Source organism: Dunckerocampus dactyliophorus, chromosome 10, assembly GCF_027744805.1.
Source record: "Dunckerocampus dactyliophorus isolate RoL2022-P2 chromosome 10, RoL_Ddac_1.1, whole genome shotgun sequence".
In the NCBI taxonomy this organism is placed as follows: domain Eukaryota; kingdom Metazoa; phylum Chordata; class Actinopteri; order Syngnathiformes; family Syngnathidae; genus Dunckerocampus; species Dunckerocampus dactyliophorus.
Genome location: NC_072828.1, coordinates 7126178 through 7150954, shown reverse-complemented (window position 1 = coordinate 7150954; position 24777 = coordinate 7126178). Strand labels below are relative to the sequence as shown.

General features: G+C 42.3%; 1 protein-coding gene across 1 annotated transcript; it reads right to left on the bottom strand.

The window, feature by feature from the left end:
* Positions 1–1015: 1015 nt before the first annotated feature.
* Positions 1016–23205, bottom strand: hdlbpa (high density lipoprotein binding protein a). The gene is made up of 28 exons (XM_054788655.1): positions 23109–23205; positions 19651–19722; positions 13901–14016; positions 13648–13814; positions 12910–13125; positions 12628–12834; positions 12322–12537; positions 10763–10969; positions 10577–10684; positions 10395–10499; positions 10211–10289; positions 8305–8444; positions 8121–8225; positions 7935–8048; positions 7755–7841; positions 7542–7673; positions 7256–7474; positions 6897–7118; positions 6611–6829; positions 6387–6525; positions 4271–4410; positions 4093–4197; positions 3877–4011; positions 3645–3788; positions 3375–3554; positions 2424–2540; positions 2213–2350; positions 1016–2115 (listed from the first exon to the last, which is right to left on the bottom strand). The coding sequence occupies exons 3-28, from the start codon at positions 13974–13976 to the stop codon at positions 2026–2028; spliced, it is 3807 nt and encodes a 1268-aa protein (XP_054644630.1). The 5' UTR covers positions 13977–14016; positions 19651–19722; positions 23109–23205; the 3' UTR covers positions 1016–2025.
* Between the last annotated feature and the right edge of the window lie 1572 nt (positions 23206–24777).

Here is a 24777-nt window from a genome sequence, read left to right as displayed (position 1 = left end):
GCCAGGGGTGCCAATAATTATGGAGGGCGCTGTGGTTTGCCTGTTCAATGATGAAACTGACTTATTTTTAAGATGTGTCGTTATGAGCTAAAGGGCTTGTAAACATGACACATTTTTAACAGCATCATCAAGCTAGGTTAGCCTATTTGCTGAAGAAAAACTAAATGATCAAACTCACAGCTCCTTCATCTGACTGATAGTTGAGCTCCAGTTTTAAGATGCACAGTGAAGGCTGTTTTTTGTTTTCACAAGCTAAAGTGCTAACATTACTCACTTTTGAACAGCAACATCATAACCTGGTTAGCCTATTTGTTTAAGAAAAAAAAAAACTAAACAGCTCCCACATCTGAAATTGACTGATAGCTGGAAGAGCTGTTTAAGATGTGTAGCGAAGCCTGAAGAAAAAAGTAAATGATCAGACTTATAGCTCTCGCGTCTGTAGCTAACTGACAAATACTTAGAAGTGCTCTGTTTTTAAGGTGTAGTGAAGCCTGTTTTTTTTTTTTTTACAAGCTAAAAGTGCTAACATTACACTCATTTTTACAGCAACATCACACTTTATTAGGCTCTTCATTGAAGAAAAAAAACCTGATAGCTCCCATATCTGTAGTTGACTGATAGTTGGAAGAGCTACATTTTTAAGATGCGTAGACGCCTTTTTTTTTTAATAGGCTAAAGTGCTAACATTACAATTATATTTTATCACGCTTTATGCTTTGTAAGCCTATTCATTGGAAGAAAAAAAAAACAACTGACAGCTCCAATGTCTGTAGCTGATTGACAGATAGTTGGCTTAATGTTTAAGATGCATAGCGAAGCCTTTAACAGCGAGCATTTGCCTCTTCTCTCAAAAGTGGAGCCAACAAGTGAGGGAGATGATAGATTTTTGTCATGTTTGGTGATGGTGCATGATAGGGCACCTTTAAAAAAAAAAAAAGTTGGTTATTTTTCCAAAGGTGCAGCATCATCTTAGACCTCAACCAGTGAGCATCACTCCCAAAAAGACACAGGTTGGTACACAAAGATTTTCCATTTTTATTGACATTTTTGGACGATTTCTTTTCCAGTGTCATCCTTAGTAACCGTTCACCTCAGTTGCATATCGTTGGATGAAAGCTAGGAGGATGTAAACGGCGGGGCAGGGCAGACACGCAGCACGAGAGTGAGCAGCTCGCCCAGCTAAATCTGCATGACTTTACTCTGAAGAGAGAGTAAATAAACCTTCCAGTTGTCCGTTGAAACGGCACCGCCACGTCACCTTGGCCTGGTTTACATCCTCCTTGTTGTAAGGCTGATATTTAACAACAAAAAAAGGGGGCGGGGGAGCCATTGCTATTCAAACAGAAAATCTGCTTAGCAACTGGAAGACAAAGGGACTGGACACTGACCCCAAAGAGGATGAAGGACACCAGGCTTCACGAGACGAGTTGGCACATGTCGTTCAAGCTCACATTTTCTTTTGTAACGTATTTCATTTGTAAAAAATTAAACTTAGTGTGAGGTTTGAAGCGGTCTGGGACTAGTGTTTTTTGTCTTTTTTTTTTTTTTTTTTTTTGCATGATCTCCAAGCATCTGGCAGATTGAGAGGGTGCTTGAAAGAGCCTTCTTCCTAGCAAACGATTATAAGGCGACAAGGTGAGCAGACCGCACTCCCGCAGCTACGAGCGCTGTGCTTGACACGTGAAAGCACAATTTCCACTTCAAAAAGCAAGTGATGGGGCAGCGGGGTACTAATACAGCTGCCCCTCCCCCCGGCCCAAAGATTTCATAAGAAGGGCAGCTCTACAAAACTGATGCTAACATTTAAATGCTTGTTCCTTTGAGCATTTGGGTGTTTTTTTTCTTATTTTCTTACATACCACTGACACTTTTAGGGGGGGGGGGGAAAAGGCATTTTCAAGTCGACAGGTGAGTGACACTGAGAACTTAGGGTCAGCGGTCAGTCCATAGGGATGTGGGGATGTCAAGAGGGGGCAAGGACGGGGAAGATTGTGTCGAGTTGAAGACATAATGGAGCGCCGCCGCTTAAAACCGCTTGGGTCCCCAAGGAGAGGCCTTGGCCGCCACCGGAGCCCCAAAGCTGGGGAAGTCCTCAGAGCTGCTCATGTCAGGCGCCTGGCAGGGACATTTACAAAATCTATTCACACACACACACACACACACACAAGTGCGGCGGATGCAAAATGTTCAGTCCTGGATGGGGCGGCCTCACCTTCTCATTGCCCGTGGCCCAGGGAGCCTCCCTCACCACAAAGCCTTTGGATGGTCCACGCTGTTCATCCATGGACGAACCACTGCCCCCTGAAGACCTCATGGACGCCTTTGCCTCGTTCTCCACAATGTCTGCCATCTAACAAGAGCAACAGCGCATTATCATCACTTCTCTTTTTAAAAAGACCTTCTCTCGCAAAAACAAAGCTTACGTATTCTTCTTCCAGGTTAAGAAGGTGGTCGATGGCTTCGTCCACCAGCTCAGGACGACCCGTCACAGTCACGAGGTCGGGGTTCGCAGCTCCTGCCTGAGGAAACCTGAGATCAACCTGCAAACAAGACAGATGCTCAGCTACGTCAAAGAAATTTAGGAAAAACTTAAAGCACAAAGAATGTAGAGGCTAAAATGGTCCAGATAAAGTACAGAGGAGGTGGATGTTACGCTTGTTTGTGCATGGCTGTACCTGACAAATTATTGCATATGTAAGAGTTTCTGCATGCACTTCTTGACTGGTGACTCAAATCGGGTACTCGATTCACAACTTGTTGCACAGGTTGGGGTTTTTGCCAATCTACTCTACGACAGGTGGCCCGAACAAATGGAGTACCCAATCCACAACTTGTTTTGCATGTGCGAGTTTCAGCGCATGCGCTCTGTCACACACGACTCATTGAGTACCCAATATCCGATTCACAACTTTTTGTGCATGCACTTGTGCATGCGTGACTCGAACGAATCGAGTACCCAATTCACAACTTCTTGCACATGTGCAGGTTTTTGTGCTTGTGCCCTCAAACAAATAGAGTTGTGATAGGGTACTTGCGAGTTTTTGTGTGACCAAGGACCCTCACACCAGATTACATAAATGCAGGACAATGCAGGTACTGTATACGAGGTCCTGTCATTACGTGCGCATGGCTGAAATACTATGTAGTTGCGCGTGGCTACACTGAGAAAAGACGTCACATTTATTTAGTTAACTTTCTCCCTTCATTAGGTCTCCCAAGTGTATAGATGGTACCCTTCAACATGTGAAAGGATCTGCTGCTATGAAATGGACAGTGATAAGTAAAGTTATCGCTTCCTCCTCCCAGTAATGCTGTCTCTCAGGAATTTGTTAGAACGTTTCACCCACAACACCCAACCCCCGGCACACACATACCTTGAACTCATCCATGATCCTGCGGATGCCCTTGCCCTTGGCTCCGATGATGCGCGCATGGACTCTACTGTTCAGAGTGATGTCCTCGGAAATCATATCTTCCAGCTCATCCACGATGGCCTTGATGGCGTCTCGTGCAGCTATGGCTTTGTGCTCATACCCTGTAATGGTAATCTGATCCTGTGGTGAGGGGAAAACAACACAACACAATACTCAATGCTAAATAATATTCCACAGGAAATGACATAGGGGGAGAAGAATGTATAATACCTGGTTTTCATCGTTCTTCTCTGGGAACTGGATGTTCACATCATGCTCGGTGCGGATGTTTGTAATAATGGCACCCTTGCGGCCGATGATTTTTGGGTGATATTTGGGGTCCACAGTGATGGTCAGTTTGAAGCTCCTGAGTGCCTGCAGAAGGGGAAACGACGCCACTCAGGGTTAAGACGTTTCTCACAGGTTTTGAGACCACCAACAATGAGCGTGTGGCGATACCAACCCGATCCTCCTGCTCGACCTGCAGCTCTTTGACGCGCTCCAGCAGTCCTTCTTTGGCGCGCTCCAGGTGATTGGCCAAGCCGGTGATGGCGATTTTATCAGACTGCTGCTCAGGAGCAGGCACTTGAATATTTACCTGGGGGAAGGGGCGTCACAGATCAATTGGCTTTAGGAGGGGAGGAGACTTTGAATCGTCATCCAAAGCAAGCAAACCTACCTCAAATTCATCCATCATCTTGCGAATTCCACTTCCTTTTTGTCCGATGATGTAACGATGAAGCTCAAAAGGCACTTCCACCTCAATAGTGACTGGAACCAAAGCCTGAGAAGAAGAGATAGCATTAAGGAAACCCACATGAAATAAAAAAAAATAAAAATAAAATTTTGATTAAAACCTTCAGTGCTTCTGCCGCAGCTTCGCATCGCTCTTGGCGGCCAGAAATCACAATCACGTCACACTTTTTCGGCGTGTTGGGATCGACGGCCTCCTTCACTTCACCGTTGGCTTCTCCGTTCTCCTGGATGGCCTCTGCAGCTTCAAGAAGCAAGCAGCAGACCATACAAAAGTTTGATGGCAGGAACAAAGCATCAAATTTAAACATTTAAAGCATCGACAGCCCAGTAGAACCCGCTTATGTTGGCAACCCATGTATGTGAACCAACTCAAGTCCTGGTGCTAAAAAGTGCCCGCTTAAAACCTAGTTCACAACCATTCATTTCTAAATGAGACGTACCTGAGAAAGCACCATGCCAGTGCTAAAGAACCACCCCAGTATGAAAAAGATTAATCCACTCATAGTACTGTCTAATGAGTGTTGCTTACTTGTTAGGATTAAGAAGTGTACAGTACACATATAGTGATGTGAGAAGCCATTTCACCCAGTGTGCCTTGTGGGAGTTCCGTGAAGCATAGCATTGTTAAGAGGCCAAGTCTCAATGCTATCTTGTAATACATTATCCAGCAATGTATGGTGTAGCAATTGTCTTAAAACCAATCCGAGTATGGAAGTGTTGTTGAATGTTATACACCACTGTGATATTTTGTACTCGGTTATACTGTGTTACAGTGTGTAAAGGGAATGCCAAGTAGTGATGAGCAAAATGCTAATGCTAATCGCACGTGGCTATTCATTGCGTTAGCACAAATGTTACAGGCCGGCTGTGAGCACATTGTAGGTGCTAATATAGCTAAGCTAAGTTGCCGTTGCTGTTTATTTCAATTACAACACAAAATGCATTTTTTAATGAACTTTTTATTATTAAGAGAAAAAAAATCCTAATCTACATGGCCCTGTGTGAAAGCGATTGCCCCCTAAACCTACTAACTGGTTGGGCCATCCTTAGCAGCAACAACTGCAATCAAGCATTTGTGATAACTTGCAATGAGTCTTACAGCGCTGTGGAGGAATTTTGGTCCACTCATCTTTGCAGAATTGTTGTAATTCAGCCACATGGGAGGGTTTGAACTGTCTTTTTCAAAGGTCATGCCACAGCAGCTCAATAGGATTCAGGTCAGGACGACTAGACCACCCCAAAGTCTTAATTTTGTTTTTCTTCAGCCATTCAGAGGTGGACTTGCTGGTGTGTTTTGGATCATTGTCCTGCTGCAGAACCTAAGCTGGTTTCAGCTTGAGGTCACAAACAGATGGCCGGACATTCTCCTTCAGGATTTTTTGGCACAGAATTTATGGCTGCATTTATCACAGCACGTCGTCACGCAGCCCCAGACAATCACACTACCACCATATTTTACTGTTGGTATGTTCTTTTTCTGAAATGCCGTGGTACATTTACGCCAGATGTAATGGGACACACACCTTCCAAAACATTGTCTCACCAGACCACAGAATATTTTCCCAAAGGTCTTAGGGCTCGTCAAGATGTTTTCTGTCAAAATTAATACGAGCCTTAATGTTCTTTTTGTTCAGCAGTTTTCGTCTTGGAACTCTGCCATGAAGGCCGTTTTTGCCCAGTGTCTTTCTTATGGTGGAGTCATGAACACTGACCTTAACTGAGGCAAGTGAGGCCTGTAGTTCTTTGGATGTTGTTGTGGGGTCTTTGGAGACCTCTTGGATGAGTCGTTGCTGCGCTCTTGGGGGCATTTTGGTTGGCCGGCTACTCCTGGGAAGGTTCACCACTGTTCCAGGTTTTCACCATTTGTGGATAATGGCGCTCATTGTGGTTCGCTACAGTCCCAAAGTTTTAGAAATGGCTTTATAACCTTTTCGAGACCGATAGAGGTAAATTAATCTCATTTATGTATTGGGGGGGAGGAATCACTTCTTAACAAAGGGCAATGTATGTTTGTATTTTTTTTTCTCCCTTAAAAAGTTTTAAAGTGCATTTTGTGTTCAGTTGTGTTGTCAGTGATATCTACATTTGAATATATGAAACACGTTCACACCACTGTATAATGACAAGTGGCCCTCTGAAAGGAAGCTAAACATTCACAGTTGGAGAGACCGGTGGTGAACAGTTTCAAGTCTTGTGAGCTCAAGCTAAGTCTTTTACCTTGAGGGTCCTCACGCTCTGGGAACTTAATATGTACATTGTGATCTCGGGTGATCTGCTGAATTCGTGAACCCTTGGGCCCCATGATAGAACGATGGAACTTCTGAGGAATCATACACTCGATGGTCACTTGAGCATCCTGGAAAAACCAATATAGATGGAATTCTTTCAGAAATGTGCAGTGGGGAAGCACATTCCAAACCTACATGAGTGTATGCACTCACCAAGTCCTCAACAATCTCCTGCATGCGTTTCTTGGCCGCCTCCACACATTCTTTGGCTCCTTTGAGTGTGACCTTGTCGCTCTGCGTGCCCGTACGAGGGAAGCTCACCATCACACCGCCGTACTCGTCTGCCAAGTCCCGCAGGACTTGGCCTCGGCGAGCCACAAAGTGGCGATGGTGCTTGGGGTCCACGCTCATCGTGTCCTCGATGACGTTGTCCTGCAGGCAAAGAACATGTGTTAGACATCCATACAGAACGCTTTTGTGTTGCCGTGCGAAGCCGTACCAAGCCCTTGATGAGCTCCTCCAGCTCCTTCTGAGCGTCACGCACGGCCTCCTCTGTGCCGATGACAGTGATGAGCTCCTGATCTTTGTCCTCCGCTGTGGGGAAAATGATCCTGGCTCCAGTGCTGTCACGCACCTTACGGATGTTGCCACCGCCTTTACCAATGAGGAACTTGTGGTACTCTGGCTTGGCACGCAGCTCTGCCGTGTGGCTCTTGGTTTGCTAGGAAATAACGTGTCAGAGATTTTAATTGCAAATACAGCGGAACCCCTTTATGACGATGCAGATAGAAGCGCCTGGAAAAATATTGACATGTTCCAGGGGTCCACACGGTAGTGAATTTGAAGCTGCATACAAACCTTCTCCTCTGCCAGGGCCAGAAGCTGTTGCTTGGCTTTCTCCACCTCCTCAACGGGGCCTCTGATAGTAACCTTATCGATTCCTGAGCCTTCGCTAGGGAAGTGGATGTGCACGCCGCCGCACTCCTCCATGATGGAGCGCACAAAGCGGCCCTTTGACCCAATCAAGGAGTTGTGCAGCTTGGAAGGAATGGATACATCGAGCTCCGTGATGTTTGCCTACATTCAACAGATAACATTGGCGAGCGAGGCGATGATTTCCTTTCTGTGTGTGTGCGCATATTACCAGTTCTTTCTGGATCGACAAAATTCTCACTCTCGCAGCCTCACAGTTTGCTTTCTTGCCCGTGATGATAATCATCTCAGAGTTGCTGTTCTCAGCGGGCAGGTCAATTTTAGTGTTTGTTTCCTCGCGAATCTGCCAAGTTGTCAAAAGTGAGCATCGGTCAAAACTGAATTTCAGTGCTTAAATGTGGTTGATGTTTGCAGAATGCACAACCTTCTTGATGTTTGAGCCACCTTTCCCGATGATGTTCCTGTGGAACTGCTTGAAGATGGGGACTGAGACGGAGTAGCTGTTCTCCACCTTTGTGGGGACACTCCAGGTTAGCGCGACAACATGGAATCATGACTACTATTTCTAATATGCAAGAGTGAAAGTTGAGCTTGCAAGAGTTACCATCTCAGCCACAATCTTCTGCATGAACTTTGAACACTTTTCCACCTCAGTTCGTGGGCCCCTTAACTGAACAATGTCACTCTTCTGAGCGGGGTCAGGGAAGTTGATGATGACCTAAAAATACATATTTATAAAAATGAGGTAAATATACAAGCAAGAAATCCAAAATCTGAGTGTCCAACTCACCTCTGGAAATTTGTCGCGCACTTCTTTAATCTTCTCCCCTTTTTGGCCAATGATGGCTCTATGAAAACGCTGTTCGATGATCAGGTCCTTTGTACGCTCGTTCTCCTGCGAGGAGGCGTACATTTGAGTTACAGTGACGTGTCAGGGTTTCACTGGTGACGAGGAAAATGGGATGTGCACAAACCATGCGTGACGCAAGCTCGAGCAGCTCCTTCTTGGCCTCTTGCACGCCCTGGGGGTCCCCCTCGATGCGGATCAGGTTGCTCTTCTCGTGGTCAGGGGGGATGCGGACAGTCACCTTGTGCAGCTCCTTGATGCGGTTGACTAAAAACCAAATAAAAATCACATTGCGTTGAGGACTACAGGCAGATTAGAATACGCTGTTAATCAGTTGCAGACCCAACTGTGACAAGTGAATTTCCGCAAAGTCGGATTCCTTATTTCTATTATTCTATATAAATATTTTCGTAGTTGATAGAAAACCTGTTCACGACCTTCTAAATGGGGTTTTTAACATTAGAGCCCCCTAGACATGAAATAACACCCCTATAGTCACCCTTATACTTGAATTACCCAATATACAATAATAGACACACTAAGAGAAAATAAGACATAAATAACACTGCTCGTGTGCTGCAACAGTAGCCCGTATTGTGCCTGTTGTGAGATCATTCAAACCTGCAGTAAAAGCCTGTTCTGGCCATCAAATCTAGGGACTGTTGCACAAAACTAGGATTCAGAAATCCAGGATAAATGACTAAGCTGAGCTCAACCAATCTTTGCAATCAATCAAGCCAATTGATCAGAGTCACCGAATCACCATGGCAACGAGAGAGGCATAGTTTTCCTAGACGGAAGCGGAAATCCTCAGAGGCTTACGAGGAGGCAAAAGTGAAAATAAAAAAGGCAACACGCCTACAGCGATAAAACAGAGAAAACGTGTCAAAGTATAGTAGAGACTATCTACAATACTTTGTGCATAAGAAGTACACAAATACACACAATGAGCCGCTGAATCCATCATAATTACAATCCTAATAGTTAATGTTTGTTGCTTGTTTACCAAATCAAAAACAGCGATGTACACCAATTCCTATGAACTCTTTGCTTTATTAGCATATCGCCATTACTTGTTCGTAGCTTCAACAGCGTGTAAAGTTCTGGTTTCCCCTCGAGTGCTACGGCTTCTGGGTGATTTAGTAGTACACTTTGGCAACCAACACAATTAACATCTCCGAAAATGTAGTTCTACTGTGATTATGAATCTGTTGAAATTGTAGGTGAAATTGACTGTAGATGTGTGTGAAATTGTGTAAATATAACTCCAGACTAATTTCTTTAACTTGTACATGTGTATTTGTATTTATATGGGATGTATATTTCATATATACACTATGTGGAAATGATCTAATAAATTATTGAATGATTGCACCATCATGTAAAACCCTTTAGGTACAATGATTGAAATGAATGATGACAAATGTTGAAATAATGACGGTGGGTGTAGTTGAATGTGATAATGTGTAACGGGTAAAAATTAATTACTGGTTTCCATTTATGGAGACTACCGACTCAGATAAGGCATGAGACAAAATAGAACCTGGACCTTAGCCTGGTCCGGAGCAGGCTAACTCCACAGAATAAATCTCCATGGTAACTTATGCCAGAACATATTCCACTTTCCACTATCGGATCAGATAAATTGAGCCAGGATAACCCAAGAGATCTCAACTTAATCCCTTATCCTAGTTTTGTGCAATAGGCCCCAGGTGCTTGTGTGTCTCACCCAACATAGCAGCCAGTGTAGAATTCTACATATCGACATGTCTTTGAATGAATGCATCTTTTGAATGCCTTCTATTTCACTTAAAATTAGCCACTGTTACGCTTGAAAGGGCTTAATTTAGGCAAACATATCACATTTGCTTAAATATGCACGTTTTTAGTAAAAGACTGTATTCACCCACAAATCATTTTGATTTAAATTATTTTTTGACTATATTTTTTAAAGAACATGAGTAAAGCTGCAAAATTGGAAGCGCAAAGTGGCAAGGGATTACTGTATTAGCAGTGGAGAGCAGGGTACTTACTGTTAGCGCCTGCCTTTCCTATCAGATGTCTGTGGAATTTGGGATCCACGCTGATCTCAGTGTAGTCCATGCGACTCACCTGTTACGGCAAAACAAATACTATATATAGATCGACAGATAATAAATATAGAACTGAGGTTCCACTCTACTACTTTTGAGGAACAGGACTGAAGTCATTACTCACTAAATCTGTAACAATGGCTTCAATCTGGCTGTGCACCATCTGCACATCTTTGGTGGGACCCTCCAGGGCGATCTTATCTTCTCCCTCGGTGAACTCAATGTGCACCTGGATGCCAAACATATGGACTAGTAACCCAAAAAAGGTAAACATTTCTTCAAACCAAGATCCACTATTCGGCCTACCTTGGGCATTTGTTGTGTAATTTTGGCCAAGTTCTGCCCCTTCTTGCCAATGATGAATCGATGGAGCCAAGAGGGAGCTGTTACCGAGGAAACAGTGTAGCTGTTTGCCTGCAAATACAAAATGTGCCTTTTGAGGAAATAAAGAGTGACACACACACACACACACAATTAATCATGATTCGTTACCTTGGCATAGACTTCAGTGAGGGCCTGACCGAGGCGGTCGGGCTCCCCACGAAGGATGACTGTTTCCGAGCTGCTGTCAGAAGGTGGGATTTCAACCGAGACGCCAGTTCTATCCAGGATCTCCTGCAGGGTGTTTCCCTTGGGGCCAATCACATATTTATGCTGAGACTTCTTTACCTCCACAGCAATGGTGGTGGCGTTCTTCTTCTGCAAAGCACAAGTAAAGCAGTTCAGACGCTTCGTACCACATCGGCACACATCCATGTGAAAGACTAGTGCAATAAAATCTGCAAACATTTATGTGTTTAAAAAAAAAAAAAAGTCAAACACGTAAACACCAGCATGTTTTGATAATATAGTACCTCCAAGTACTTTAAAACACCTAAACCGGGGGTGTCCAAACTTCTTCCATTGAGGGCTGCATACTGTACATACGTATGTATGTATACAAATTAAAAAAAAAAAAAAATTGTGTGTGTGAAAAAACAACCTGCAATCAGCTGTGTGAATGTGAAAAAGGTTATTAGTATGAACTTTTTCCTCTTTACACTTTTGTTTTTCCATTTGTCCCCCCCCACTCCCCAAATATTTCCATATTTACATTCTTTTCCTTGTAATGTTATGATTTTATTACAATATTTACTATATTCTCATAATATGACTTTCCCCAATCTAATTTCTCCAAAATTTGCAACTTTGTTTCTCATATTCCAACTTTAGAATTGTTAATTTTTTTAATATTTTAACTTTATGCTTAAAAAAAAATCATTTTTTTCTCCACAGATTACAACTTTACCCTTGTAACATGAAGACTTCCCCCCCCATAAGACTTTTTTCTCACAACATGACTTTACTCCCCTCCCCCCCCCCACTTCATTTTCCAATATTTGCAACTTCAGTGTTTTGTTTCTCATATTACGACTTCAGAAAATAACATCTGTCATTAGCATTTCAACTTCATGCTTCTAAAAATTACTTTTCCTATTATGACTCTCGTAAAATGACAATTTTTGTCATAAAATTACAACTTTATTCTCAACTTAATTTCCCAAAATTTGCAACTTCATTGTTTTGTTTTTTCCCCCACAACATGGCAATTTGTCGTAATATTATGACTTTATTCTACAAATAGTTTGACTGTCAAAATTACTGCTAACCAAATTTTTCCAAAATTTGCAATTTCATTTTTTCCCCTCATAATTTTACAAGTGAAATTTTTCTTTAATATTCCAGGTTTGTGCTTCTAAAAAGTACATGTTTTTTCTTAATAATACTATGACTTTATTTTCATAAAATAAATGACACCGCCCCCCATGGTCCCAGACCGCACTTTGGACCTAAAGCATCAAGCATTTTGTCTACTCATGGTTTTGTTGTTTTCCCCAATTTATTCTCCTCTTCTTTATGACAAATGTTAGTGTTACTGCACTTAACCTGTCCTCAGGGACTAAAGATGGAAATTAGCCACTGGCTACAATCTTGCATATATACATGTCCCTGTTTTGCTAAAACAAATCTACATCATTAGCGGTGATGCACCAAACAAAACAACATTGTACCTTCTCTTCATAAATCTTCTTGATCATAGCCATAGCAAGGGCCACCTGCTCCTTCTCCCCAGTGATCACGATCTCTGTCTTGTTCACGCTTGGAGGGGGGATGTTAATGCGAGCGCCGGTCTCCTGCATCATCTCCCCAACTACTTTGTTGTAGGCTCCGGTGATGAACGGGTGGTACACCTTGTCGATATTCACCCTCTCGACTGCTCGCTTGTCCTAAAATAACAAAAATGTGCTCAATAATCTTGTCTGTGTAATAAAATTAACATACCTCTACTTCCTTTGAGTTACTGCTTATTCAAGTACCTGTTCGGCTGAGATCAACAGGATCTCGTGCTTTGCCTTCTCCAAGCCTTCCTTGGTTCCAGAGATCTTGATCTGGTTGCTGGGGTCATCGGGTCGGGGGATCTGGATTTTGGTGGCGGTCTTCAGCTCAAGCTCCTGCAGCTTCTCCCCATTTTTTCCTATGACAAAGCGATGGTGCTCCTTGGGGATGCCAACAGTAGCTGAGGCCTGTCAAGATATAAATATATTTTTTTAAATGTCAACCACTGTAAAGGCTGGAAAAAAATAATTGTCCAAGCTCACCTGAGTCTGCAGTCGGGACACAATCTCCTTGCGAGCCTTCATCACGGCATCCAGCTTTCCAGACACCATGATGGAGAGGCCCTGATCTTTTGCCAAGGAGAGCTCCAGGTGGGCTCCAGTCTTGTGCATGATGTCCACACAAACCTTTGCTTGATCTCCTTCCCCAAACTGGTTGATGTCCTTGTACTTGCGCTCTTCCAGAGGAACATGGAAAACCTAGTTTCAGCAGGAAGGAATTCCTGTTATAGAATGATGTCACAGGCTCTTGCATCGTGTTGCCCAACCACAAGTCAAACAAGGGCGGAGTCAGCCAAAATAAGTGAAAACATCTGCGCAGGCGTACGCAGTCTTTGAGTCGTCAAACTACAAGACACGTAATTTTCACTAATGAGTGCACCTGAATATAAGCCACACCTATCAAATTTAAAGAAGAAAAAAAAGTGCATATGCTATAAGCCGCAGGTGTCCACGTTGTAACGAGGGATATTTACACAGAAAGACACTACAAACCTTGCAATCCTATCTACACTTGGTGTTTCCCGTGTCATTCATTAACTCTGATGTGTATGGTTTCAATGTATGCAAGCAATGTAACTCAGCAGCATGAACTTGTGTCTCCGATTTAAGAGCCAACAATTTTCTGTTTATACATAAACAAAAAACTTCCACTTTAAACCAGTTTTCCAAGGTTTTTGTTTTTGGACACGTCAACGGTAAATAGTCAACCGGAGCTCGTACCTGGGTGATGACAGAAGACTTCAGAGGACGAATTTTGGAAGCCCAGGCGCTGGCGGTCTCCTGGGTGCCCTCACTTGTGGCCGCCTTCTCGGGTAGAGGTGGGAAGGCATCCTTGTAGGTGGGAAGGGCATCCTCCTCCTCTCCTGCGCCGGCGCCTACCCCAGCAGCTGGTTAAATGACAAAAGACAAACAGGGCTCGGCCAAGTTCTTCAAATTTTCCCTAAAAACGTGTGCCCGACGGCAGAGTACTCACCACCACCCTGCTCGGGCAAGAGCCCGATGCGGTGCTCATTGAAGCTTTCCTGCGTAAGTACAGCGACTGAGCTCATGGTCAAAATCCCACGCTAAACACAGAGTCCGAGTGTGCCACTGAAAGGAAAGACGGACATAAAAAAGTCGCCTGATTTAAAAGCATCACTACTGCTATAAGCTAGCGTTAGTCAAAAGGAGTGGGGGGTGACTGTGTTGTCCTTCACACGTCGAGCATAGCAAACACGTATCAAGATTGGACTTTGGGATTCTTCTCCCTCCATTATCTAATCTGGCTTTATCAAATGTCACAAGGGAGGCACGGCTCGTTTTGCACGACCTTCCACAATCCACAATCTTGAGGCACTGAAGATTCTTCACCTTCTTGCCATGCGTGCATAATCACGTAAATGCGCACACGAGCTGGTTGTACCGCAATGGCTACTCCACATTAGTTACAGCTCACAAACTTTCATAACAGCAAGCAAGAGAAGAACTCAAATAAACCACTAAGTCAAATAAAGATGTGCCATTTAATAATGCAATCACTCCTCCGCATTCAAAACAGATGAGGAATTGGAAAAGTAAGAAGTAATGGTAAAAGTGCCCATGTCGAGACAGAAATGACAAGCTGTCATCTAAAGCAGATAAATAAGAGTCATCCCTCGCTATATGGCAGTTCAGACAGACATAGAATAAATAAAGAACAGAGCACTTCAAATTTGTAGTGCAATAATACATAAGGTATCACTGTATCGCATTTTTTTCAAATGATAAATGATCGCTGTTTTCTGGTTGACTATGGCTTATTTAGTCAAAAAATGTTGAAAGACAAGTAAAATGTAGTATAAATATTCTGTTTATTAATATTGACTCACCCTGTGCCAAAATTCACTTACCGCGGTCGGGTCTGGAATCAAATCACTGCAATAAACAAGGGACGACTGTATCCCCATAAAATAAGTTTTTCCACAACCTGATTATTCAAAAATGTTGTTTCTCACAAAACTTGGAAAAAAATAAAATTCTCTACCCTACTAAAATGACATTTTCCCCTCATAATATTACAAGTTCTCCTAAAATAGCAACTTTTTTTCTTCTTTCAACTTTAATGTACTATAATGTTATTTTTTCTCATATTACATTCTCGTAAAAAAAAAAAAAAGAAATTTTTTTTTATGACTCATTATTTACCACTCTTAATATTTTGACCTTATTCTTGTAAATTTACTGCTAATTTTCCCATTTTGGTGTTAATTTCTTCTTCAAATTTTCTTGTCAAATTATATTTTTAGAATGTGCCGCGTGACAATTAGTGGTCGGTTCGATGTTTGGAATTTTGATGTATATTGGTATCGGCCTTCATTTAAATCCAACGGATTTAATCCGATAAAGAAATCAATTTAAAACTGGGTTATTTCAGTTCAGATGCAGCTGCGCGCCTCTCTCTCTCTCTCTCTCTCTCTCGCTCGCTGGCCCTCCTGTCAGCTGCAAAAGGAGGCACTGCTCCACCCAAGACACCATCTGATTGGTTAAGCAAGCCACAGCACACATTAGTGGCAGAGCCAATCTGAAGCAGACACTGTCCTCACAGACACACACGGCTGAGAGGGAAGTTCAAACGTCCTGCAAGCAAACACACAAGTCAAGGTAAACGCAGAAAAGTCTTTCGAAATTGTTAAACATCCCAGTGTACCTCAAAACTACTACTAATGTTACAGTGAGCAGCAGAATACCGTAAGAGTGGAGTAAACATTAGCGGCAGCTCTGCTAGCTCGTAGTACCTCCCGACATGTCTGAATTACTTGAAAGAAGGCTGCTGATAATGTCGACAGTCTTAGAACAGTCCGTGATGTGTAAGAGCATGCGTGTGATTGAGAGAGAGAGAGAAAGAGAGCGAGAGAGCGAGAGCGTAGAAAACTCAATTCACTTGTTTTATTGAAGCGACGCACGCCAAGGTGGAGGTTGGTTAGCTTAGCATAACATTAGTTCGCCCGTCTAGCTCTAAAGCTCAGCGGACTATGTACAGTCCATTGGGAAAAGTATTCAAAGCGCTTCACTTTTTCCACATTTCATGTCACAGCCCTATTCCAAAATTAATTCAAGTTTTTTTTTGCTTCGAAAACTGTACACACACACAACACCCCATAACGACAATATGAAAAAAGTTTTTTGAAATGGTTGCATATTTATTAAAAATGACATGTACATAAGTATTCACAGCCTTTCCTCAATACTTTGTTGATGCACCTTTGGCAGCAATTCCAGCCTCAAGTCAGCCACAAGCTTGGGACACCCATCTTTGGGCAGTTTCGCCCATTCGCCTTTGCAATACCTCTCAAGCGCCATCAGGTTGGGTGGGAAGCATTGGTGCACAGCCACTCTCATATCTCTCCAGAGATGTTCAATTGGAGTCAGGTCTGGGCTCTGGCTGGACCACTCAAGGAAATTTACCGAGTTTTTCTGAAGTCACTCGTTTGTGCTTAGGGTCATTGTTCTGCTGAAAGATGAACCGTCACACCAGTTTGAGGTCAAGAGTGCTCTGGAGCGGGTTTTCATCCAGGATCTCTCTGTACTTTGCTGCAGTCGTCTTTCTCTCCATCCTGACTAGTCTTCCAGTTCCTGCTGCTGAAAAACATCCCCAAAGCATGCTGCTGCCACCACCATGCTTCACTGTAGGGATGGTATTGGCCTGGTGATAAGCAGTGCCTTTTTTTCTCCAAACGTAACGCCTGGCATTCACTCCAAAGAGTTCAACTTTTGTCTCATCAGACCAGATGAGACAAATGTTTCTCATAGTCAGAGTCCTTCAGGTGCCTTTTGGCAAACTCCAGATGGGCTGCCATGTGCCTTTTACTAAAGGAGTGGCTTCCATCTGGCCACTCTACTATACAGGCCTGATTGGTGGATTGCTGTAGAGATGGTTGTCCTACTGGAAGGTTCTCTCTCCACAGAGGAATGCTGGAGTTCTGACAGAGTGACCGTAGGGTTATTGGTCACCTCCCTGACTAAGGCCCTTCTCCCGCAATCACTCAGCTTAAATGGCCGGCCAGCTCCAGGAAGAGCCCTGGTGGTTCCAAACTTCTTACACTACGGTTGATGGAGGCCACTGTGCTCATTGGAACCTTCAAAGCAGCAGTAATTTTTTTGTAACCTTCCCCAGCCTTGTGCCTCGAGACAATCCAATATCAGCAGTCAACAGACAATTCCTTTGTCTTCATGCTTGGTTTGTGCTTTGACATGCACTGTCAACCCTGGGACCTTTCCAAATCATGTCCAATCAACTGAATTTACCACAGGTGGACTCCAGTTAAGCTACTGAAACATCAAGGATGATCAGTGGAAACAGAACACACGTGAGCTCAATTTTGAGCTTCACGGCAAAGGCTGTGGATACTTATGTGCGTGTCATTTTTCAGTTTTCTATTTTTAATAACTTTGCAACAATTTAAAAAAAACTTTTTTCGCATCGTCATTATGGGGTGTTGTGTGTAGAACTTTGGAGGAAAAAAAATGAATTGAATCCATTTTGGAATAAGGCCGTGACATTAAAAAAATGTGGAAAATGTGAAGCGCTGTGAATACTTTCCAGATGCACTGTATTATTAATGGGGAGAATGTATGTAATGTGGAGAATTGTGTGTGTTTGTGTGAAAGTCACATGAAAACAGCCACAGCTCACGACTACTACAATGACGTAACGTTAAGAGCGGAGTAAACACAAGCTGTTGGTAATATCAATGTGGAAAAAGTCCATGATTGTAGAAGCCTGTGTGTGTGTGTGTGTGTGTGTGTGTGTGTGTGTGTGTGTGTGTGTGTGGTTGTGAGAGTAAGGAATTCAATTCAGTCTTGTTTTTTTACAGGGAAGTACGCTAAGATGAAGGCTGAAAAAATTCAGAGATCTGTCAAATAAGTTTTTATTTAGCTTTACAAGAGTTCCTGCTGAGCTTGTTAACTCCCTGTACTTTTTGTTGTGTTTGACGTTAAAACAAAGATAATGTTACTTTATTTGCTGTGGAAAAATTTTAGGAATCTATTTACATTTTTATTCAACTTCTAAGAGATACTTCTGAGTCTAGGAACTCCATGCTCTTCTGGAGCTATTTTTCTATTTGTTTGGTTAAATAAACATGCCTGAGGCAGTTAAATGAAGTTAAGTGTATTATTCAACATTTTACGCCATTTTTTTCCACTTTTACTGCAAATGAATATCGGCTCTCGGCATCCTTAACTACTAATAATCTGTATCGGTCCTGAAAAACCCATATCGGTCGATCTCTAGTGACAATGAAAAAACAGCCACGGGCCGCAAACTGCCCCCAGGTCGCACTTTGGACACACCTTTAATAAATGAACAAGGTCTAGACATGTTCTTGAAGAAAGACCTTTAGCGCTATATAAATAAAAATAAATTGAACTTGACCTTCCGGGGTGCAGGGGTGTGGATCGTTTTGTAATACCAGTGAAGCTCAAATCTTTTGAGGGGATTTTTTTTGGCAAAGAAATTCACAAGCAGGAGCAAAGAAAGGAATGAGGGTTGTTCTCAGGTGGGTTTTAACCCCCTACTGTGCTCCAAATTCACCAAAAAGCATGGAAAGACTCAGCAAACCGGAATGTCATAAAGAACTGGTTGGTCAAAGATGTTTCCCAACCTCTGCTTTCAGTAGCGGGTTAATACAACTAACCCCACCCCCAATCCTAAACCCCCTACATATTTTAGAAACCCCTGTGGATGGCCTCTTTCTCAGACTTCATCAACAAAAGGAGGCGCTGGCCAACACTCATGACTTTGGAGCGGGACTTGAAAACAGCTTTGATGAACTGAACAACTGTATGACATCATAAAGGACACACTTAAGGTCATCTGTCGTTTTATAGTATCTGGATGTTGAAAGTAAACAACTTGGAAAGCTATGACACAGCTCCAGTCCGTGTCTCGATCGACATTTTTGTGGTGACAGAAAGTGCAAAACATGCAGTAAAAATCAGAAGACCAAATCGGTTATGTCATTATTTACTTCTAAAAGGGACGTTAAAGGTTACCTACAAGTTACATTTAGTGCCTGTTTAAGTCAAAACCTTATCCTTGTAAGGAATAATGAGGATTTTTTTTGCAGTGCTACCTGTTCACCCTCACTCACAACTCATTAAACCGCACCTGGTCCGCCAGAGAAAAAGATGTCGCAGAAAGGAGCACTGTTTGCCAACTTAGCGACTTTGTTGCTGTATTTAGCAAGTAAATCAGACACCCCCTCCAGATAAATTTTTCCCCCCAAAAAGCCACTAGCTACAAATCTAGTGAGACTTTTGCCAACTGACGTGATAGCATGTATTGCTCTTCTCAACAAGCAGTGGGTGCTGCTGTGGGCCCCTCTCCCATCTAAAAGCACTCACAGGGGACTGTGTTTTGTTATTGACAAAAACAAACAACATAAAGACAAAAATATGCATCATGCATCATCATAAATGCATCATGGCCAATTATTCAAATTTGTTTACATCAAGATTTACTCACAGTTTTTGGCTAATTATAGGCCGTATTCAACCACAAAACAGCATCACTTAAGATATTTCTGAAAAACTGTGACAGAGTGAAGCCGCAAAATTCTAAGCGCAAAGTGGCAAGGGATTACTGTAATGGAGAGATGAAAGCGTTATGAAGGCCATTTCCATCAGATGTGCCAAATTTCATTTCTCTACTTAATGGTCATGCAAGTGTAAAAAGTACTTTTAACAAATGTGATAAAAACTCACCAGCTAAATGGTCAGTTACCAGATAATCCGTCCTGTAAAGTTGCAAGTTCCCGTCAGCCTGCCAGCTTTTGCCTTTGGAACAAAAACAACAAAAGCAAACATATCAGGATTGTAGCCTACAGAGAGGGATCGGGTATTCTGCGAAAGCGCCACAATCAACACAGGCTTTGTGCTCAAGATGCAGCTCAACAAAACCTAAATCGCACAAACAGAATGAAACCGTACTGCAACAATGGTTATCAGCCAACTTTATCAAGTGCGGTCCTCAGCTTCGTTCTCAGTGCACGTTCACATAATCGGGGGCGTTTGACGATTATGAGGAGTTCCCAAAAGATTATGACTGCTAAAAGCAACACTGTGGCCGCCAATAGAGTGAGGGAAGACCTCTGACAGACTAATGCTGAGCATGTAATGCTCAAGTTAACACTGATTTATTATACTAACATTTCACAACTTTTACATTTTAACACATCCGTAAAAAAAAAAAATTGGGAGCTACGACTTGGGGGGTAACTATACAGAACTCTAACCATTGTCATGGTGTCTGATAAAAATAAGGAGACATAACAGATACGGTGACGTAAAAAAAAAGGGGGGGGGGGGTTCGTCTCTCCTGATTTCTTATTTTTTTACATGTTTGTCACTCTTAAATGTTTCAGATCAAACAAATTTAGATATTAGTCCATTATGCACAACTTAACACAAAATGCAGTTTTTAAATGAAACTTTTTAAAAGGGAGAAAAAAAAATCCAAACCTACATGGTCCCGTGTGAAAAAGTGATTGCCCCCTTGTTAAAACATAACTGTGGTTGACCACACCCGAGTGCAATTTCTCTTGCCACACCCAGGCCTGATTACCGCCACACCTGTTCTCACCTATATAGGACCTGCCTGACAAAGAGAAGTAGACCAAAAGATCTTTAAAAGCTAGACATCATGCAGAGATCTCTAGAAATTCAGGAACAAATTAGAAAGAAAGTAAGATCTACCAGTCTGGAAAATGTTATAAAGCCATTCCTAAGGCTTTGGGATAAAATGACCAAGAGCGCGACAGCAACTCATCCAAGAGGTCACAAAAGGCCTCCCAACAACATACAAAGCACTGCAGGCCTCACTTGCCTCAGGTAAGGTCAGTATTTATGACTCCACCGTAAGAAAGGCACTAGGCAAAAAGCAGCCTGCATGGCAGAGTTCCAAGACGAAAACCACTGCTGAAAAAAAAAAAAAAAAATTTAATTAAATTAAATTAAGGCTCGTCTCAAATTTGCCAGAAAACATTTTGATGATGCCCAAGACCTTTGGGAAAATACTCAAGACAGAAGTTGAACTTTATGGAAGGTGTATATCGCCTTACATCTGGCATAAAATAATGGCACATTTCAGAAGTAGTTCATACCAACAGTAAAATATGGTGGTGGTGGTGAGATGGGCTGGGGTTGTTTTGCTGCTTCAGGACCTGGAAGACTTGCTGTGACACATGGAACCATGAATTCTGCTGCCTACCAAAAAATCCTGAAGTAGAATGTCCGACCATCTGTACGTGACCTCAATCTGAAACCAATGTGGGTTGTGCAGCAGGACAATAGTCCAAAACATACCAGCAAGTCCACCTCTGAATGGCTGAAGAAAACCAAATGACGACTTTGCAGTGGCCTAGTCACAAAGTCCTAGTCAAAGTCCTGACCTGAATCCTATTGAGATGCTGTGGCATGACCTTAAAAAGGCGCTTCATGCTGGAAAAACCCTCCAAGGTGGCTGAATGACAACAATTCTACAAAGATGAGTGGGCCAAAATTCCTCCACAGCGCTGTAAGAGACTCATTGCAAGTTATCACAAACGCTTGATTGCAGTTGTTGCTGCTAAGGGTGGACCAACCACTTATTAGGTTTAGGGGGCAATCACTTTTTCCACACGGGTCCAGGTAGGTTTGGATTTTTTCATCATGTTATCCATCCATTTTCTATACCGCTTCATCCTCATTAGGGTCACGAGGGTATGCTGGAGCCTATCCCAGCTGACTTCGGGCGACAGGCGGGGTACACCCTGCCTGTCGCCCAAAGTCAGCTGGGATCATCATGTTATACTTTTTCAAAATGACAGTTTTGACTTAACTTTTCAATGAAGACATTTCAAAATAACACAAACCGTCAAACCATGATATTATTCCCCAAGGATATCCTCCTCCCATCAAAATCTCATACCGGCCCATGCCTTGGCGGAATGTTGTGAGAATAGTAATATGAATTACAACAATGTTGCAGCGTTATGAGCAAAAATATACACAAAATATTCATAATATTGCGAGGAAAAAAAATTATCAAGACAAAAAAATAGCATTATGTTGCGAGAATGGCGTAATTATTACATTATCATGCTTCAAAAAGTTAGTGTGAATAAAGTCTGTAATTTCTGGGAAAAAAACATGAATGCTTGGCTACCTGTTACCAGGTAAATGTGTGTCACAACAGCACACAGGTAAAATTGTGCAAATTATATAAAAAGTCCCCATTTTCGACACAACAGTTGACGAGAAATAATAATCACGTGGTTTAGCAGTGTTTAATTCAGAGAAATGAAGTTTGTTATATTAAAAAAAACAGCTTTTGAGTTGTGCTGATGAGGATTTGCTAACAAGGCAAAAAGGCTTGATGGTCTTGTCTAAGCTCGTTTAACTTGCATTAACAGCACCACGACTGCCTTTAGGATACAACACTATAAAGATTACTGTAAAAGATCCTAATCTCAGATTAGGGATTTAAGTAGACGGTTGGTGTGGACGCTAGCTAAAACTGACAGCTTCAAACCACACGATCACACTCCATGCTAGTTAGCTAGCTAGCTAACTACGAGCTGGACACGTCGCGACAAAACTACATACACGATTCTACTCACTAATAGAGACGTTGATATAACGTCAGGAGCTAGAATGTAACCATCAATTACGAAAAAGGGTGGTTATAGTCTACGACCTTGGACTTCTTGTCCGCAAATCCAGTTAGCTAGTTAGCAAAGTTGCTACAAACTTTGTCTTGAGGAGCTCTGGAGTGACACGTAGCTGCTTCGGCTAAAGCTAGCTCAGCCGCTGCGACACAACTTCAGAAAACATCAAAGTCATGGCATGACAACAGTCAGAAAAGGCGTCGTCATGGGAAATGTCAAAATAACTTCGTAGTATGTTATCATACAATGTTCGCTTTTTTAAGTCTTACAAACGAGCCGCCACGGTTGTTAAAAAGTACAAGTTAACTTAGCATTAGCTCCTTAGCCGCTAGCTGGCTAAGTCCACGTAGGCACTCAGTTCCGAGCGGTACCGACACCAAGTCAGGCCAGAAGACACGCCGACAAAAGTGTCACCTCAACACGTAACATTCCACCCCGAATGCGTGACCTCAGCAACCGTGCAAAGACTGCCATGTTGTCACGATGCCAAAGAAACAAAGGTGGAACACGACTTACTTCTTTTTTATGTTCTTGTCTGCCCAGAAGGTGCAGAAGCAGCGATGAAATTCCACTGGCGAGAAGGTGGGAGTGACGCCTGACGCGTATATACCAGCGCCGTCCTCCAATCCTCGCCGCCGACGTCACGCCAGAGTCCGGTTACACGCCAGTCATCCTTCCAGCACACAACTCCACTCTCCAGTCAAAACCCCTGCAAACCTTGCAAAAAAAAAAAACACTCAAAATCCACGTTTAAAGTGCAAAAGGTGTGTGCGGATGAAGAGGAGCAAAAATCAGCAGGAGTACGGCAGGTTTTCTTTCATATTTCCGCAAAATACAAATCGTGCACTTCATCATATTTACAACTATGATGACCTTCTTCTGTATCTAACGAAATAAGGGAAGCTAAATATTAGAAACATTTTTATCGAGGTTTTTTGTTCTAGAATGTAGTCCCTCTAGCTGCATTGGTCTGTCTTGTAGGGTGCGTCCTCCACTATCCTTATTGTCATAGTAGTGTGATCTTTAATATGTATCCAGATCGCTGATATCTTGGACAACACGCACTCTTGCATCTCCTGGACCTCCATTTGATTTGATGAGGATTTTACCGTCGGTGCTCCAAGTGTTTTGAATCTTTCCCTGCTTCCTCAAGTCTCGTGCTTTCTTGGCAATGTCGGCATTGCATTTTGTCAGATGCTCATTCATCACCTCCAAACTGAAAATTAGTATTATAATTTTTGTTTCTACTTGATTTATTTTTTACTTATTAATTACTTATTAATTATTGTGAGGGCTGCACGGTGGATGAGTGGTTAGCATGTTGGCCACACAGTCGAGAGATCTGGAAGACCTGGGTTCGAATCTCCGCTTGGGCACCTCTGTGTGGAGTTTGCATGTTCTCCCCGTGCGTGTGTGGGTTTTCTCCGGGTACACCGGTTTCCTCCCGCATGTTAGGTTAATTGGTGACTCTAAATTTCCCATTGACTGGCAACCAGTCCAGGGTGTACCCCACCTCCCGCCCAAAGTCAGCTCCAGCATGACCCCCGACCCTAATTAGTATAAGCGGCATAGAAAATAGTTGGATTATTGTGAATGTATTTTATTTTGTGTTTCTTATCATTTTTGTAAGGTCTAGAATCATTTATTACTTATTTTATTTCTATTATTTTTCCATGGACCGTTATACCAAGGTATTTATTTAGGTGTACCTAATGATGTGGTTATATATTGCATTACCCAGACTACATGCCATTTTCAAATGTCATTTACTTTTCAATCTCAAATACTTTAATCATTTATTACTTTTATACTGTAATCATTTATTACATAATTTTTAGTTTAGTCATGCACCATCATCCCAAGGTAAATTAATTTTTACAATTACTTTAAATATTTTTGAACAAGTACATATATATATATATGTAAAGTGATTTTAAAAAATAAATAACGTATACATATATTTCATTTTCTGCTATACTCTGTATATATAAGTATATTTAATTCTACCAGCTTATTTGTCTTAGCAACATCTCATAATAAAACATGTAATATATAGAAAATATGCCATATGCAGGTGCCATATACATGGTGGGTAGGGGTGAATGTCACATTTACTTACATAAGAATAGACTCAACTAGTGTTTTGTTTTACATTTTTGGGCATAAACATTAAGACTTTGGTTTC